A 17811-nucleotide genomic window follows, 5' to 3' on the forward strand; every position below is an offset into this window, starting at 1 on the left:
ATTGTTGTTTGCTGTTTTCTTCTGTCTTTTCTTTTTATTCTCTTTAGTTCTCTTGGTTGTTGGTGCATTGGGGGGGTTCTTGGGGGGTGGGGAATGGAATTAATTGTATTTTTTATTTTATTTTTTCTTCCTGGGGGGGGACTGTGGGAGGGGCCTCGAATGGTTGAGGGACAGCTATTGGGGAACTGTGGGGGGATCTTGGAGGGTTCGGGTTCACGTTTTTTGGCCTGGTGGTAGATCGGTCAACATGCCCTTGAGCAGGGCATTGACCCTGGAAATTAAAAAATATATATTTTTAAAATACATTGACTAAGTTAAACCGAAACGCACCTTGGTACCTAAAGAGTTGTCTGTCCTGCCTGGTACTGCACGCTAACCACAGTACCAAGAGTGCCAACTCGTGTGGAAATGTCCATGTCCACCTCTCAGTTGCTATGTGAAATCTGTGACTTTAGAGACCCCAGGTGCACTTCCACTCTAGTCCACTGGATGGCGCTGTTTACCAACATACCGGTAACTTTACTGTCCCAGACTTGAAACCATGAAACAGCGCCATCTAATAAGAGGTGAGAAAACAGAGATGCTTGGAAAGCTGAAACTCCAAGGACTCCAAGTATAGATACCTGCTTGTTTTTTTATAGAGCTCGCCAGCTTGTAGTTCTAGAAACCCTTATGAGTTACCTCTGGCTTGTTCAGCCATTCCTATGGCGAAAATGAATGGGGAAATAATGTTTTTTTTTTTGGGGGGGGGGGATAAACGCCCGAAAATAAGGTACGTGGTAAACACAGGCTTAGGAGATCTTTATAGGTTTTGTTCTATGAGATAATATCAGTCAGTTAATAACGTCACCGTTATGAAGTCTTTAGCAGCAGCTCTGTCAAAGATGTTTCTGACTGAGCCAAGATAGACCACAGCCTGTCGTTTCCAATGGGGAAAAGTGAGTCACAGTGGGCAGAACATGCAAGGAGGGGGCAGAGCCAAGAACGAGGCAGCAAGATCCTATTTACTCCTTCTAGCATATATTTGCACATTTCCGTTTGGAAACAGCTACTCTGTGTAGTGCGTGTGTGCAAAATCTCAATTTGCCTTTGCGCTCCTTCTTAACAAGGAGCGCAAAGGCACATTTTTGGCCAAAAGTTTTTGGCCAAGGGTAAGATCTACAAAACTTAGTCCACTCTGTTCGTAACAGATTCAAGTTTAGGGAACAGAAAACCTGTATTGAGATCAATTGTTTCAACGATGAGAATATTTGCAGAATTTCGGCTAAAATCCATCTCGTTCCATGTTCTGCCACTGCAGGCCACTGGGCTTCCTCTCACCAGCAGCAGGTTTGGTAGTGAGAGGAAACTTCACATTTATACATCTGATGAAATCAGTCTGTCTCATTGTATTTGTGGCTCTGCGAAGCGCAAGAAGTATGAATGCCCTCCATCTGCAGAACCGCATCACCGTAAATGCTGACCAGCCAAAGCAGAATCCAGTTGGACCATAAACGATTCGGTGGGTCAACAACCGATTCATCGTACAGGCCAATCAGGAAGAAGCTCAACCCGGAAGTAATTCCTCCAGCTGTTAGCATTGGTGTGAGTTGAGAGAGAGAGAGGAGAGAGAGAAGAGAGAAGAGAAGAGAGAGAGAAGAGAGAGAGAGAGAGAGAGAGAGAAGCGGAAGAGAAACAGACAGAGACAGAGAGAGACAGACAGAGACAGAGAGAGACAGAGAGAGGAGGTTGAAGATGGTGGTTGTTTGTGGCTTTCTTTGGGATGAAAAATAACACACCGTATAAACATGTAACCGACGACATACATCCACGTCTGGTCTCGAACAAGGAGCATTGTGGTAAGAGGCGACAGATAACGCTAGCTAGCTTGGCCGGTTAACGTAACTATGCTAACAGAATTGGTAGTGTTGTCACAGATACAACAATGAGATGATATTGTTATGCTAACTGGCTAGCTAGCTTGGCCGGTTAACGTAACTATGCTAACAGAATTGGTAGTGTTGTCACAGATACAACAATGAGATGATATTGTTATGCTAACTGGCTAGCTAGCTTGGCCGGTTAACGTAACTATGCTAACAGAATTGGTAGTGTTGTCACAGATACAACAATGAGATGATATTGTTATGCTAACTGGCTAGCTAGCTTGGCCGGTTAACGTAACTATGCTAACAGAATTGGTAGTGTTGTCACAGATACAACAATGAGATGATATTGTTATGCTAACTGGCTAGCTAGCTTGGCCGGTTAACGTAACTATGCTAACAGAATTGGTAGTGTTGTCACAGATACAACAATGAGATGATATTGTTATGCTAACTGGCTAGCTAGCTTGGCCGGTTAACGTAACTATGCTAACAGAATTGGTAGTGTTGTCACAGATACAACAATGAGATGATATTGTTATGCTAACTGGCTAGCTAGCTTGGCCGGTTAACGTAACTATGCTAACAGAATTGGTAGTGTTGTCACAGATACAACAATGAGATGATATTGTTATGCTAACTGGCTAGCTAGCTTGGCCGGTTAACGTAACTATGCTAACAGAATTGGTAGTGTTGTCACAGATACAACAATGAGATGATATTGTTATGCTAACTGGCTAGCTAGCTTGGCCGGTTAACGTAACTATGCTAACAGAATTGGTAGTGTTGTCACAGATACAACAATGAGATGATATTGTTATGCTAACTGGCTAGCTAGCTTGGCCGGTTAACGTAACTATGCTAACAGAAATGGTAGTGTTGTCACAGATACAACAATGAGATGATATTGTTATGCTAACTGGCTAGCTAGCTTGGCCGGTTAACGTAACTATGCTAACAGAAATGGTAGTGTTGTCACAGATACAACAATGAGATGATATTGTTATGCTAACTGGCTAGCTAGCTTGGCCGGTTAACGTAACTATGCTAACAGAATTGGTAGTGTTGTCACAGATACAACAATGAGATGATATTGTTATGCTAACTGGCTAGCTAGCTTGGCCGGTTAACGTAACTATGCTAACAGAATTGGTAGTGTTGTCACAGATACAACAATGAGATGATATTGTTATGCTAACTGGCTAGCTAGCTTTGATTTAGCTAGGAACAATATGTTGGTCAATTAAGGGCAAAAATAGCAACCGTTGTAACATGTTTTCAATGCTAGCTAACGTTAATCACGACCCGTGAAGAGCGATTACTTTCTTATTTGTTTGAATGATTTCTGAAGTTAATAATTGTAACTTGTTTAGCTAATGTAATTGACCATTTTTAATCCGTTCATACTTCCGCTGTTGTGTGTCTTGTCGCTCAAACAGATATGACAAATGTGTTGTGGGGAATAATAATAATAATAATGCAAAAAATGTAAAAAAAAACCACATTAGTTACTAGTAACGTTAGCTACTAAAGAAACATGATCAAACCAGAATGAAATGTTCAGAAAGTACTGATCAAATGAATCGCTAGTAGATCAGATATGACAGGTTGTTCTTCTTGTACACAGTACACCAAAGAGACGATGTGACATGTGGGCTGGTTATAACCTGTTACTGGCTTTCACTGCGTGTTAAGAGCCTGCTAGTCCAGGCTATTTAAAGATGGGTGTGACAGTAGACAACATACCAGACCCGACTATTAGGAGATGAGTTGAGTTTCCTCAACAGCAGAGGAAAGTGGAGCTTGACTGAATGATACCGATACCACAGCCAAAGTTGTGCTGTTTCTCTATTATTTGCTGCACCTAGACATGACAGCGTCCTAAATGGCTTCCTATTTCCCTTTTTATAGTGTCATTTGGGACGCACACCCTATGTTATTCAGGGCAAGCTCATTGTAACTCTTGGCATCTAAATGCTCAGCCTAGTTAACATGAACCTGGCCTGGACCACATTATACACAAATGGACACATTTGGCCTTTAAGACTCAAGTAGTTTAATGTGTTTGTACATTCAGACAGGGGCTGTGGGAGAAAGCTATATAGCTACATGTGTGTTTTTGTCCCCATCAGGGAAATATGCTGTTGTGGAAGGGATAGATGTTAGTGTGCAGATCTGGGTTACATCTGTGAGAATACACACACACACACGCACGCACGCACGCACGCACGCACGCACGCACGCACGCACGCACGCACGCACGCACGCACGCACGCACGCACGCACGCACGCACGCACGCACGCACGCACACACACACACACACACACACACACACACACACACACACACACACACACACACACACACACACACACACACACACACACACACACACACACACACACACACACACACGGCACTCCACCACCTCTCACATTGCTGACACACTTCCGTGGCTCATAGTCTAACATGGTGTGTGTCTGTGCAAGTATTTGTGCTTTGGTGAGCTTGTGTAGCCAACAGCGTTCCCCTACTCCCCCCAACACAGCAAGCCAGAGGAGTAGACAGACATTAGAAGGCATGACACTGTGAGGTGATACATCTGGTTGGTGTGTTGTGGAGACGCTATTACACCTACTTTACAACAACAACATACAGACAGAGGCTACGGCTTTCTGTAGGCTACGGCTTTCTGTAGGCTACGGCTTTCTGTAGGCTAGGGCTTCCTGTAGGCTAGGGCTTCCTGTAGGCTAGGGCTTCCTGTAGGCTAGGGCTTCCTAGAGGCTAGGGCTTCCTGTAGGCTAGGGCTTCCTGTAGGCTAGGGCTTCCTAGAGGCTAGGGCTTCCTAGAGGCTAGGGCTTCCTAGAGGCTAGGGCTTCCTAGAGGTTAGGGCTTCCTAGAGGCTAGGGCTTCCTGTAGGCTAGGGCTTCCTGTAGATAGAGGAGGACAGGCTTAGGGTTTGTTGTGGAGTAGGGGTTAAATAAAACATCTACACAACATACAGGGTAGGACCAACAAATAGGTTCCCAGGTCTGGTTTCTGTCTACTACAGTTATGTACGGGGTTAACCTGTAGCCCTGGTCTGGTGTCTGTCTACTACAGTTATGTAGGGGTTAACCTGTAGCCCAGGTCTGGTGTCTGTCTACTACAGTTATGTAGGGGGTAACCTGTAGCCCAGGTCTGGTGTCTGTCTACTACAGTTATGTAGGGTGTTAACCTGTAGCCCAGGTCTGGTGTCTGTCTACTACAGTTATGTAGGGGGTTAACCTGTAGCCCAGGTCTGGTGTCTGTCTACTACAGTTATGTAGGGTGTTAACCTGTAGCCCAGGTCTGGTGTCTGTCTGCTACAGTTATGTAGGGTGTTAACCTGTAGCCCAGGTCTGGTGTCTGTCTGCTACAGTTATGTAGGGGGTTAACCTGTAGCCCAGGTCTGGTGTCTGTCTACTACAGTTATGTAGGGAGTTAACCTGTAGCCCTGGTCTGGTGTCTGTCTACTACAGTTATGTAGGGTGTTAACCTGTAGCCCAGGTCTGGTGTCTGTCTACTACAGTTATGTAGGGGGTTAACCTGTAGCCCAGGTCTGGTGTCTGTCTACTACAGTTATGTAGGGGGTTAACCTGTAGCCCAGGTCTGGTGTCTGTCTGCTACAGTTATGTAGGGGGTTAACCTGTAGCCCAGGTCTGGTGTCTGTCTACTACAGTTATGTAGGGGTTAACCTGTAGCCCAGGTCTGGTGTCTGTCTACTACAGTTATGTAGGGGTTAACCTGTAGCCCAGGTCTGGTGTCTGTCTACTACAGTTATGTAGGGGGTTAACCTGTAACCCAGGTCTGGTGTCTGTCTACTACAGTTATGTAGGGGTTAACCTGTAGCCCAGGTCTGGTGTCTGTCTACTACAGTTATGTAGGGGGTAACCTGTAGACCAGGTCTGGTGTCTGTCTACTACAGTTATGTAGGGGTTAACCTGTAACCCAGGTCTGGTGTCTGTCTACTACAGTTATGTAGGGGTTAACCTGTAACCCAGATAATTTGGTGTTGGTATTTATCAGGATCCCCATTTAGCTGCTGTAAAAGCATCCGTTACTCTTCCATGGGTCCACATGACATAATCCATAGTACACAACATTATTAGTCAAGGACTGAAATACATACATTTAAAACATCACACACAGCCTACATATCAGTACATACACACAACATCTAGATCTAATACATAACACAGTGTAAATTCCAATATGTAGGAAATGGGACTGTGAAGAGACACAGCCCTATGTGCAGTAAGATGTTCTTTTATCTGGTTTTATGGGTAGCTTGAGTTACCTGGGTTACCGGAGAGTTCCGTGTAGTCATGGCTCGATTTAATACGGTGTGTTTCTGTTAAAGGGATTCCTGCTGGAGTGTAATGATTTAATAATTCTACCCTGAATTTAGGGATATGGTCTATATAGCCTGTAGAATAAGTAACTAAAGGGTTGAGCATAAGTCTCATGAGATTGACTAGGATAGGAGAGGAATGGAGGTCTGTGTGTTTAAATAAACATCAAGAACTGTTAAATTGTGGTTGACCTGACCTAGCTTGAACCCTCCAGGTTTCCCTAATCTCAGAGTACTAAAATACTGTCAGCTGGGTAAGAATTTACAGTGTTGAGAGTCCTGGGGAAGAACAATTAACTCTCCTTAGTGTTAGTGTGTAATATGTTGTACTAGGGGTGATGCTCTGACGAGGTCAGATACCTAGGCTGTACTGGGGTGATGCTCTGACGAGGTCAGATACCTAGGCTGTAACTAGGGGTGATGCTCTGACGAGGCCAGATACCTAGGCTGTAACTAGGGGTGATGCTCTGACGAGGCCAGATACCTAGGCTGTACTGGGGGTGATGCTCTGACGAGGTCAGATACCTAGGCTGTACTGGGGGTGATGCCCTGACGAGGTCAGATACCTAGGCTGTACTGGGGGTGATGCTCTGACGAGGCCAGATACCTAGGCTGTAACTAGGGGTGATGCTCTGACGAGGTCAGATACCTAGGCTGTACTGGGGGTGATGCTCTGACGAGGTCAGATACCTAGGCTGTACTGGGGGTGATGCCCTGACGAGGTCAGATACCTAGGCTGTACTGGGGTGATGCCCTGACGAGGTCAGATACCTAGGCTGTACTGGGGTGATGCCCTGACGAGGTCAGATACCTAGGCTGTAACTAGGGGTGATGCTCTGACGAGGTCAGATACCTAGGCTGTACTAGGGGTGATGCCCTGACGAGGTCAGATACCTAGGCTGTACTGGGGGTGATGCTCTGACGAGGTCAGATACCTAGGCTGTACTGGGGGTGATGCTCTGACGAGGTCAGATACCTAGGCTGTACTGGGGGTGATGCTCTGACGAGGTCAGATACCTAGGCTGTACTGGGGGTGATGCTCTGACGAGGTCAGATACCTAGGCTCTACTGGGGGTGATGCTCTGACGAGGTCAGATACCTAGGCTGTACTGGGGTGATGCTCTGACGAGGTCAGATACCTAGGCTGTACTGGGGTGATGCTCTGACGAGGTCAGATACCTAGGCTGTACTGGGGGTGATGCTCTGACGAGGTCAGATACCTAGGCTGTACTGGGGGTGATGCCCTGACGAGGTCAGATACCTAGGCTGTACTGGGGTGATGCTCTGACGAGGTCAGATACCTAGGCTGTACTGGGGGTGATGCTCTGACGAGGTCAGATACCTAGGCTGTACTGGGGGTGATGCTCTGACGAGGCCAGATACCTAGGCTGTAACTAGGGGTGATGCTCTGACGAGGTCAGATACCTAGGCTGTACTGGGGGTGATGCCCTGACGAGGTCAGATACCTAGGCTGTACTGGGGGTGATGCTCTGACGAGGTCAGATACCTAGGTTGTACTGGGGGTGATGCTCTGACGAGGTCAGATACCTAGGTTGTACTGGGGGTGATGCTCTGACGAGGCCAGATACCTAGGCTGTACTGGGGCGATGCCCTGACGAGGTCAGATACCTAGGCTGTACTGGGGCGATGCCCTGACGAGGTCAGATACCTAGGCTGTACTGGGGTGATGCCCTGACGAGGTCAGATACCTAGGCTGTACTAGGCTAGTTGTTGCTGTGGTGACCTGCACTGACACTAGGCTAGTTGTTGCTGTGGTGACCTGCACTGACACTAGGCTAGTTGTTGCTGTGGTGACCTGCGCTGACGCTAGGCTAGTTGTTGCTGTGGTGACCTGCACTGACGCTAGGCTAGTTGTTGCTGTGGTGACCTGCGCTGACGCTAGGCTAGTTGTTGCTGTGGTGACCTGCACTGACGCTAGGCTAGTTGTTGCTGTGGTGACCTGCTCTGACGCTAGGCTAGTTGTTGCTGTGCTGACCTGCACTGACGCTAGGCTAGTTGTTGCTGTGGTGACCTGCACTGACGCTAGGCTAGTTGTTGCTGTGGTGACCTGCACTGACGCTAGGCTAGTTGTTGCTGCGGTGACCTGCACTGACGCTAGGCTAGTTGTTGCTGCGGTGACCTGCGCTGACGCTAGGCTAGTTGTTGCTGTGGTGACCTGCGCTGACGCTAGGCTAGTTGTTGCTGTGGTGACCTGCGCTGACGCTAGGCTAGTTGTTGCTGTGGTGACCTGCGCTGACGCTAGGCTAGTTGTTGCTGTGGTGACCTGCGCTGACGCTAGGCTAGTTGTTGCTGTGGTGACCTGCGCTGACGCTAGGCTAGTTGTTGCTGTGGTGACCTGCTCTGACGCTAGGCTAGTTGTTGCTGTGCTGACCTGCACTGACGCTAGGCTAGTTGTTGCTGTGGTGACCTGCACTGACGCTAGGCTAGTTGTTGCTGTGGTGACCTGCACTGACGCTAGGCTAGTTGTTGCTGTGGTGACCTGCACTGACGCTAGGCTAGTTGTTGCTGCGGTGACCTGCACTGACGCTAGGCTAGTTGTTGCTGTGGTGACCTGCGCTGACGCTAGGCTAGTTGTTGCTGTGGTGACCTGCGCTGACGCTAGGCTAGTTGTTGCTGTGGTGACCTGCGCTGACGCTAGGCTAGTTGTTGATGTGGTGACCTGCACTGACGCTAGGCTAGTTGTTGCTGCGGTGACCTGCACTGACGCTAGGCTAGTCCTATATATGCTGTCATTGTTCTGAAACATGACTTACCTTGTTTCACCAAGCCAGTTTAGATGGCATCAAGAAGCTCGCTGGGCAGCTGGTCTAGTCTTGGTGTGTGCAGTACAGTGACATGGTTGAAAGGAGACCTACAAGGTAAAACAGGGCTGGTGGGGACAGGAGACAGCTGGCTATATAGTGCACTACTTTTCCCCAGGTCGAAAAGGGGACAAGGTCTAAAGTAGCGAACTATATAGGGAATAGGGTTCTACACCTGCATTGCTTGCTGTTTTGGGGGGTTTTAGGCTGGGTTTCTGTTACAGCACTTAGAGCTATCAGCTGATGTAAAAAGGGCTTTATAAATACATTTGATTTGATCCTTAATGGGCCTCGGGGGGGATTGGTTGGCCAGTCTAATGGCCCTGCCTTCTGCCGCTCACTAGACAGGGGGAATCAATACAGCTACATCTGTCCAGAGAGCACTTTCACCCAACCATTAAAAATAGCTTTTCTGGGGTTTAAAATCATTAACTTTACTTTTAAACCCTTGTAATACACAAATATGTGACGGAGCGACACATTAGGGGTCACGCTGAAAGTCCTAAGCCACTTAGATTATAGGTCTATTCCTGTGTGATAGTGATGGGTACCAGGTGATTCTTGGTTCTATTCCTGTGTGGTAGTGATGGGTACCAGGTACCAGGTTGATTCCATTATCTATTCCTGTGTTGTAGTGATGGGTACCAGGTTGATTATTGGTTCTATTCCTGTGTTGTAGTGATGGGTACCAGGTGATTCTTGGTTCTATTCCTGTGTTGTAGTGATGGGTACCAGGTGATTCTTGGTTCTATTCCTGTGTGGTAGTGATGGGTACCAGGTGATTCTTGGTTCTATTCCTGTGTGGTAGTGATGGGTACCAGGTTGATTATTGGTTCTATTCCTGTGTTGTAGTGATGGGTACCAGGTGATTCTTGGTTCTATTCCTGTGTTGTAGTGATGGGTACCAGGTTGATTATAGGTCTATTCCTGTGTTGTAGTGATGGGTACCAGGTGATTATTGGTTCTATTCCTGTGTTGTAGTGATGGGTACCAGGTTGATTATTGGTTCTATTCCTGTGTTGTAGTGATGGGTACCAGGTTGATTATTGGTTCTATTCCTGTGTTGTAGTGATGGGTACCAGGTTGATTCTTGGTTCTATTCCTGTGTGGTAGTGATGGGTACCAGGTGATTCTTGGTTCTATTCCTGTGTTGTAGTGATGGGTACCAGGTGATTCTTGGTTCTATTCCTGTGTGGTAGTGATGGTTACCAGGTACCAGGTCTGATACTTGGTTCTATTCTATCTGCTTTACAGATTCATATTATCAACATGGGCTTTACAGTAGTGTTTTATTGCCTTTTCAGAATATTATGTAGTGGAGTGGGATTGTCTCTGTTAGGGAGAATGTCTCACTCTGATCACTAATGTTACTTTACGGGTGTGAGAAAGACCCAGTTAGTGGTGACTAAGATGCTGTGTCTCCTGGCTGGCTGTTGCTTTACGTGTGTGAGAGACCCAGTTAGTGGTGACTAAGAAGCTGAGTCTCCTGGCTGGCTGTTGCTTTACGGGTGTGAGAAAGACCCAGTTAGTGGTGACTAAGAGGCTGGGTCTCCTGGCTGGCTGGTTGTTCAGGGACTGTCCCACAGTCTGACCCATTTAGACAGGAGACAGACGGACAGAGCTGTGCTCAACAAGGGACTGGGGTGGAAGGATACAGGGAGATGAAGGCAGTAGGGCTGGGAACTGATGGACATAATGCTTTATAGCCTCTTCACTGATGGACATAATGCTTTATAGCCTCTACACTGATGGACATAATGCTTTATAGCCTCTACACTGATGGACATAATGCTTTATAGCCTCTACACTGATGGACATAATGCTTTATAGCCTCTACACTGATGGACATAATGCTTTATAGCCTCTTCACTGATGGACATAATGCTTTATAGCCTCTACACTGATGGACATAATGCTTTATAGCCTCTACACTGATGGACATAATGCTTTATAGCCTCTACACTGATGGACATAATGCTTTATAGCCTCTACACTGATGGACATAATGCTTTATAGCCTCTACACTGATGGACATAATGCTTTATAGCCTCTTCACTGATGGACATAATGCTTTATAGCCTCTACACTGATGGACATAATGCTTTATAGCCTCTACACTGATGGACATAATGCTTTATAGCCTCTACACTAATGGACAGAATGCTTTATAGCCTCTACACTGATGGACATAATGCTTTATAGCCTCTACACTGATGGACATAATGCTTTATAGCCTCTACACTGATGGACATAATGCTTTATAGCCTCTTCACTGATGGACATAATGCTTTATAGCCTCTACACTGATGGACATAATGCTTTATAGCCTCTACACTGATGGACATAATGCTTTATAGCCTCTACACTGATGGACATAATGCTTTATAGCCTCTACACTGATGGACATAATGCTTTATAGCCTCTTCACTGATGGACATAATGCTTTATAGCCTCTACACTGATGGACATAATGCTTTATAGCCTCTACACTGATGGACATAATGCTTTATAGCCTCTACACTGATGGACATAATGCTTTATAGCCTCTACACTGATGGACATAATGCTTTATAGCCTCTACACTGATGGACATAATGCTTTATAGCCTCTTCACTGATGGACATAATGCTTTATAGCCTCTACACTGATGGACATAATGCTTTATAGCCTCTACACTGATGGACATAATGCTTTATAGCCTCTTCACTGATGGACATAATGCTTTATAGCCTCTTCACTGATGGACATAATGCTTTATAGCCTCTACACTGATGGACATAATCCTTTATAGCCTCTACACTGATGGACATAATGCTTTATAGCCTCTACACTGATGGACATAATGATTTATAGCCTCTACACTGATGGACATAATGCTTTATAGCCTCTACACTAATGGACAGAATGCTTTATAGCCTCTACACTGATGGACATAATGCTTTATAGCCTCTACACTGATGGACATAATGCTTTATAGCCTCTACACTGATGGACATAATGCTTTATAGCCTCTTCACTGATGGACATAATGCTTTATAGCCTCTACACTGATGGACATAATGATTTATAGCCTCTACACTGATGGACATAATGCTTTATAGCCTCTACACTGATGGACAGAATGCTTTATATCCTCTTTACTGATGGACAGAATGCTTTATAGCCTCTACACTGATGGACATAATGCTTTATAGCCTCTTCACTGATGGACATAATGCTTTATAGCCTCTTCACTGATGGACATAATGCTTTATAGCCTCTTCACTGATGGACATAATGCTTTATAGCCTCTACACTGATGGACATAATGCTTTATAGCCTCTACACTGATGGACATAATGCTTTATGGACTCTACACTGATGGACAAAATGCTTTATGGACTCTACACTGATGGACATAATGCTTTATAGCCTCTACACTGATGGACATAATGCTTTATAGCCTCTTCACTGATGGACATAATGCTTTATAGCCTCTACACTGATGGACATAATGCTTTATAGCCTCTTTACTGATGGAAATAATGCTTTATGGACTCTACACTGATGGACATAATGCTTTATGGACTCTACACTGATGGACATAATGCTTTATAGCCTCTACACTGATGGACATAATGCTTTATGGACTCTACACTGATGGACATAATGCTTTATAGCCTCTTCACTGATGGACATAATGCTTTATAGCCTCTACACTGATGGACATAATGCTTTATAGCCTCTACACTGATGGACATAATGATTAATGTAATGTAATTAATGGACTGTGGTCCTGTAGTTAATGGACTGTAGTTAATGGACTGTAGTTAATGGACTGTGGTCCTGTAGTTAATGGACTGTGGTCCTGTAGTTAATGGACTGTAGTTAATGGACTGTAGTTAATGGACTGTGGTCCTGTAGTTAATGGACTGTGGTCCTGTAGTTAATGGACTGTGGTCCTTTAGTTAATGGACTGTGGTCCTTTAGTTAATGGACTGTGGTCCTGTAGTTAATGGACTTTGGTTCTGTAGTTAATGGACTGTAGTTAATGGACTGTGGTCCTGTAGTTAATGGACTGTGGTCCTGTAGTTAATGGACTGTGGTCCTGTAGTTAATGGACTGTGGTCCTGTAGTTAATGGACTGTGGTCCTGTAGTTAATGGACTGTAGTTAATGGACTGTAGTTAATGGACTGTGGTCCTGTAGTTAATGGACTGTGGTCCTGTAGTTAATGGACTGTGGTCCTGTAGTTAATGGACTGTGCTCCTGTAGTTAATGGACTGTAGTTAATGGACTGTGGTCCTGTAGTTAATGGACTGTGGTCCTGTAGTTAATGGACTGTGGTCCTGTAGTTAATGGACTTTGGTTCTGTAGTTAATGGACTGTAGTTAATGGACTGTGGTCCTGTAGTTAATGGACTGTAGTTAATGGACTGTGGTCCTGTAGTTAATGGACTGTAGTTAATGGACTGTGGTCCTGTAGTTAATGGACTGTGGTCCTGTAGTTAATGGACTGTAGTTAATGGACTGTAGTTAATGGACTGTGGTCCTGTAGTTAATGGACTGTGGTCCTGTAGTTAATGGACTGTGGTCCTGTAGTTAATGGACTGTGGTCCTGTAGTTAATGGACTGTGGTCCTGTAGTTAATGGACTGTGGTTCTGTAGTTAATGGACTGTAGTTAATGGACTGTGGTCCTGTAGTTAATGGACTGTAGTTAATGGACTGTAGTTAATGGACTGTGGTCCTGTAGTTAATGGACTGTTGTCCTGTAGTTAATGGACTGTGGTTCTGTAGTTAATGGACTGTGGTCCTGTAGTTAATGGACTGTAGTTAATGGACTGTGGTCCTGTAGTTAATGGACTGTGGTCCTGTAGTTAATGGACTGTGGTCCTGTAGTTAATGGACTGTAGTTAATGGACTGTGGTCCTGTAGTTAATGGACTGTAGTTAATGGACTGTGGTCCTGTAGTTAATGGACTGTGGTCCTGTAGTTAATGGACTGTGGTCCTGTAGTTAATGGACTGTGGTCCTGTAGTTAATGGACTGTGGTCCTGTAGTTAATGGACTGTAGTTAATGGACTGTGGTCCTGTAGTTAATGGACTGTAGTCCTGTAGTTAATGGACTGTGGTCCTGTAGTTAATCGACTGTGGTCCTGTAGTTAATCGACTGTGGTCCTGTAGTTAATGGACTGTAGTTAATGGACTTGACAGAACACCCAAGGGTAGAGTACTATTTTGAGGAGCCATGAAATCGACTTTTGGTAAATAACCATTTCTGATGCCTTTTCTCTCCATCTCCCTCCTCCCCCTTCCTTCCAGGGCAGGATGCAGTCTCCAGGCCAACGGCAGCGTGACACAGAGCAGCACCGACCCCTGCTGTCAGCTGACGATAACCCCGAGGCTGGCGGACGAGCTGGTCCTCTGTTTGCCCCGGCTGACCAGGACAGCCTGTGGTTCATCCAGGACGGCTGTGGTATAGTCTGTGGTGTGGTGACCTGGTTGTTGGTCCTCTACGCTGCCTTTGTGGTCAATCTGGTGATGCTGCTGCCAAACAAGAGCTTGTGGTATTCCGTGATCAACGGAGCGTTGTTTAACTTCCTGAGCGTCATGGCGCTGGCCTCGCACCTACGTGCCATGCTGTCAGACCCGGTGAGAAGTTGGAGGGGGGGTGGGGAGGGAGCAGATGGAAGGGGAGACAAGACGGAGGGAGGAGGGAGAGACAAGACGGAGGGGGAGGAGGGAGAGACAAGACGGAGGGGGAGGAAGGAGAGATAAGACGGGGGGAGGAAGGAGAGATAAGACGGGGGGAGGAAGGAGAGACAAGACGGGGGAGGAGGGAGAGATGAGACGGGGGGAGGAAGGAGAGACGAGACGGGGGGAGGAGGACGAGACGGGGGAGGAGGGAGAGACGAGACGGGGGAGGAGGGAGAGACGAGACTGGGGGGAGGAAGGAGAGACAAGTCGGAGGGGAGGAAGGAGAGACAAGACGGGGGGAGGAAGGAGAGACAAGACGGGGGGAGGAAGGAGAGACAAGACGGGGGAGGAGGGAGAGATGAGACGGGGGGGAGGAGGGAGAGATGAGACGGGGGGGAGGAGGGAGAGACGAGACGGGAGACGAGACGGGGGGAGGAGGGAGAGACGAGACTGGGGGGAGGAAGGAGAGACGAGACTGGGGGGAGGAAGGAGAGACAAGTCGAAGGGGAGGAAGGAGAGACAAGACGGGGGGAGGAAGGAGAGACAAGACGGGGGGAGGAAGGAGAGACAAGACGGGGGGAGGAAGGAGAGACAAGACGGGGGGGAGGATGGCGAGACAAGGCGGTCTAGTCTCTACAGCACTAGTCTGTCTGTCTGTCTGTCTGTCTGTCCCTACAGCAGTAGTCAGTCAGTCTGTCAGTCTGGGTAAAGACTATATAGGTTGATGTCTCCTCTCCTCAGGGTATAGACTATATAGGTTGATGTCTCCTCAGGGTAAAGACTATATAGGTTGATGTCTCCTCTCCTCAGGGTAAAGACTATATAGGTTGATGTCTCCTCTCCTCAGGGTAAAGACTATATAGGTTGATGTCTCCTCTCCTCAGGGTAAAGACTATATAGGTTGATGTCTCCTCTCCTCAGGGTATAGACTATATAGGTTGATGTCTCCTCAGGGTAAAGACTATATAGGTTGATGTCTCCTCAGGGTAAAGACTATATAGGTTGATGTCTCCTCAGGGTAAAGACTATATAGGTTGATGTCTCCTCAGGGTAAAGACTATATAGGTTGATGTCTCCTCAGGGTAAAGACTATATAGGTTGATGTCTCCTCAGGGTATAGACTATATAGGTTGATGTCTCCTCTCCTCAGGGTAAAGACTATATAGGTTGATGTCTCCTCAGGGTAAAGACTATATAGGTTGATGTCTCCTCAGGGTAAAGACTATATAGGTTGATGTCTCCTCTCCTCAGGGTAAAGACTATATAGGTTGATGTCTCCTCTCCTCAGGGTAAAGACTATATAGGTTGATGTCTCCTCTCCTCAGGGTAAAGACTATATAGGTTGATGTCTCCTCTCCTCAGGGTAAAGACTATATAGGTTGATGTCTCCTCTCCTCAGGGTAAAGACTATATAGGTTGATGTCTCCTCTCCTCAGGGTAAAGACTATATAGGTTGATGTCTCCTCAGGGTATAGACTATATAGGTTGATGTCTCCTCAGGGTAAAGACTATATAGGTTGATGTCTCCTCTCCTCAGGGTAAAGACTATATAGGTTGATGTCTCCTCAGGGTATAGACTATATAGGTTGATGTCTCCTCAGGGTAAAGACTATATAGGTTGATGTCTCCTCAGGGTATAGACTATATAGGTTGATGTCTCCTCAGGGTAAAGACTATATAGGTTGATGTCTCCTCAGGGTAAAGACTATATAGGTTGATGTCTCCTCAGGGTATAGACTATATAGGTTGATGTCTCCTCAGGGTATAGACTATATAGGTTGATGTCTCCTCTCCTCAGGGTAAAGACTATATAGGTTGATGTCTCCTCAGGGTATAGACTATATAGGTTGATGTCTCCTCAGGGTATAGACTATATAGGTTGATGTCTCCTCAGGGTATAGACTATATAGGTTGATGTCTCCTCTCCTCAGGGTATAGACTATATAGGTTGATGTCTCCTCAGGGTATAGACTATATAGGTTGATGTCTCCTCTCCTCAGGGTAAAGACTATATAGGTTGATGTCTCCTCAGGGTATAGACTATATAGGTTGATGTCTCCTCTCCTCAGGGTAAAGACTATATAGGTCGATGTCTCCTCTCCTCAGGGTATAGACTATATAGGTTGATGTCTCCTCAGGGTAAAGACTATATAGGTTGATGTCTCCTCAGGGTATAGACTATATAGGTTGATGTCTCCTCAGGGTATAGACTATATAGGTTGATGTCTCCTCTCCTCAGGGTAAAGACTATATAGGTTGATGTCTCCTCAGGGTATAGACTATATAGGTTGATGTCTCCTCAGGGTAAAGACTATATAGGTTGATGTCTCCTCAGGGTATAGACTATATAGGTTGATGTCTCCTCAGGGTAAAGACTATATAGGTTGATGTCTCCTCTCCTCAGGGTATAGACTATATAGGTTGATGTCTCCTCAGGGTAAAGACTATATAGGTTGATGTCTCCTCAGGGTAAAGACTATATAGGTTGATGTCTCCTCTCCTCAGGGTATAGACTATATAGGTTGATGTCTCCTCGGGGTAAAGACTATATAGGTCGATGTCTCCTCTCCTCAGGGTATAGACTATATAGGTTGATGTCTCCTCAGGGTAAAGACTATATAGGTTGATGTCTCCTCAGGGTAAAGACTATATAGGTTGATGTCTCCTCAGGGTAAAGACTATATAGGTCGATGTCTCCTCTCCTCAGGGTATAGACTATATAGGTTGATGTCTCCTCAGGGTAAAGACTATATAGGTTGATGTCTCCTCAGGGTAAAGACTATATAGGTTGATGTCTCCTCTCCTCAGGGTAAAGACTATATAGGTTGATGTCTCCTCTCCTCAGGGTAAAGACTATATAGGTTGATGTCTCCTCAGGGTATAGACTATATAGGTTGATGTCTCCTCAGGGTAAAGACTATATAGGTTGATGTCTCCTCTCCTCAGGGTAAAGACTATATAGGTTGATGTCTCCTCAGGGTAAAGACTATATAGGTTGATGTCTCCTCTCCTCAGGGTATAGACTATATAGGTTGATGTCTCCTCTCCTCAGGGTAAAGACTATATAGGTTGATGTC

At 45.9% G+C, this 17811-nt stretch overlaps 1 protein-coding gene across 1 annotated transcript in view; it reads left to right on the plus strand.

The window, feature by feature from the left end:
- Window positions 1-1646: 1646 nt before the first annotated feature.
- LOC115203677 (palmitoyltransferase ZDHHC7-like) overlaps window positions 1647-17811 on the plus strand; it is a 31449-nt gene continuing 15284 nt past the window's right edge. The window contains exons 1-2 of the mRNA XM_029768603.1: window positions 1647-1838; window positions 14360-14689. Coding sequence (XP_029624463.1) covers window positions 14366-14689 — 324 coding nt within the window. The 5' untranslated portion in view covers window positions 1647-1838; window positions 14360-14365. The remainder of the gene's footprint in view (window positions 1839-14359; window positions 14690-17811) is intronic.

The sequence above is a fragment of the Salmo trutta genome, chromosome 12 (genome assembly GCF_901001165.1).
Source record: "Salmo trutta chromosome 12, fSalTru1.1, whole genome shotgun sequence".
Classification (NCBI taxonomy): Eukaryota; Metazoa; Chordata; class Actinopteri; order Salmoniformes; family Salmonidae; genus Salmo; species Salmo trutta.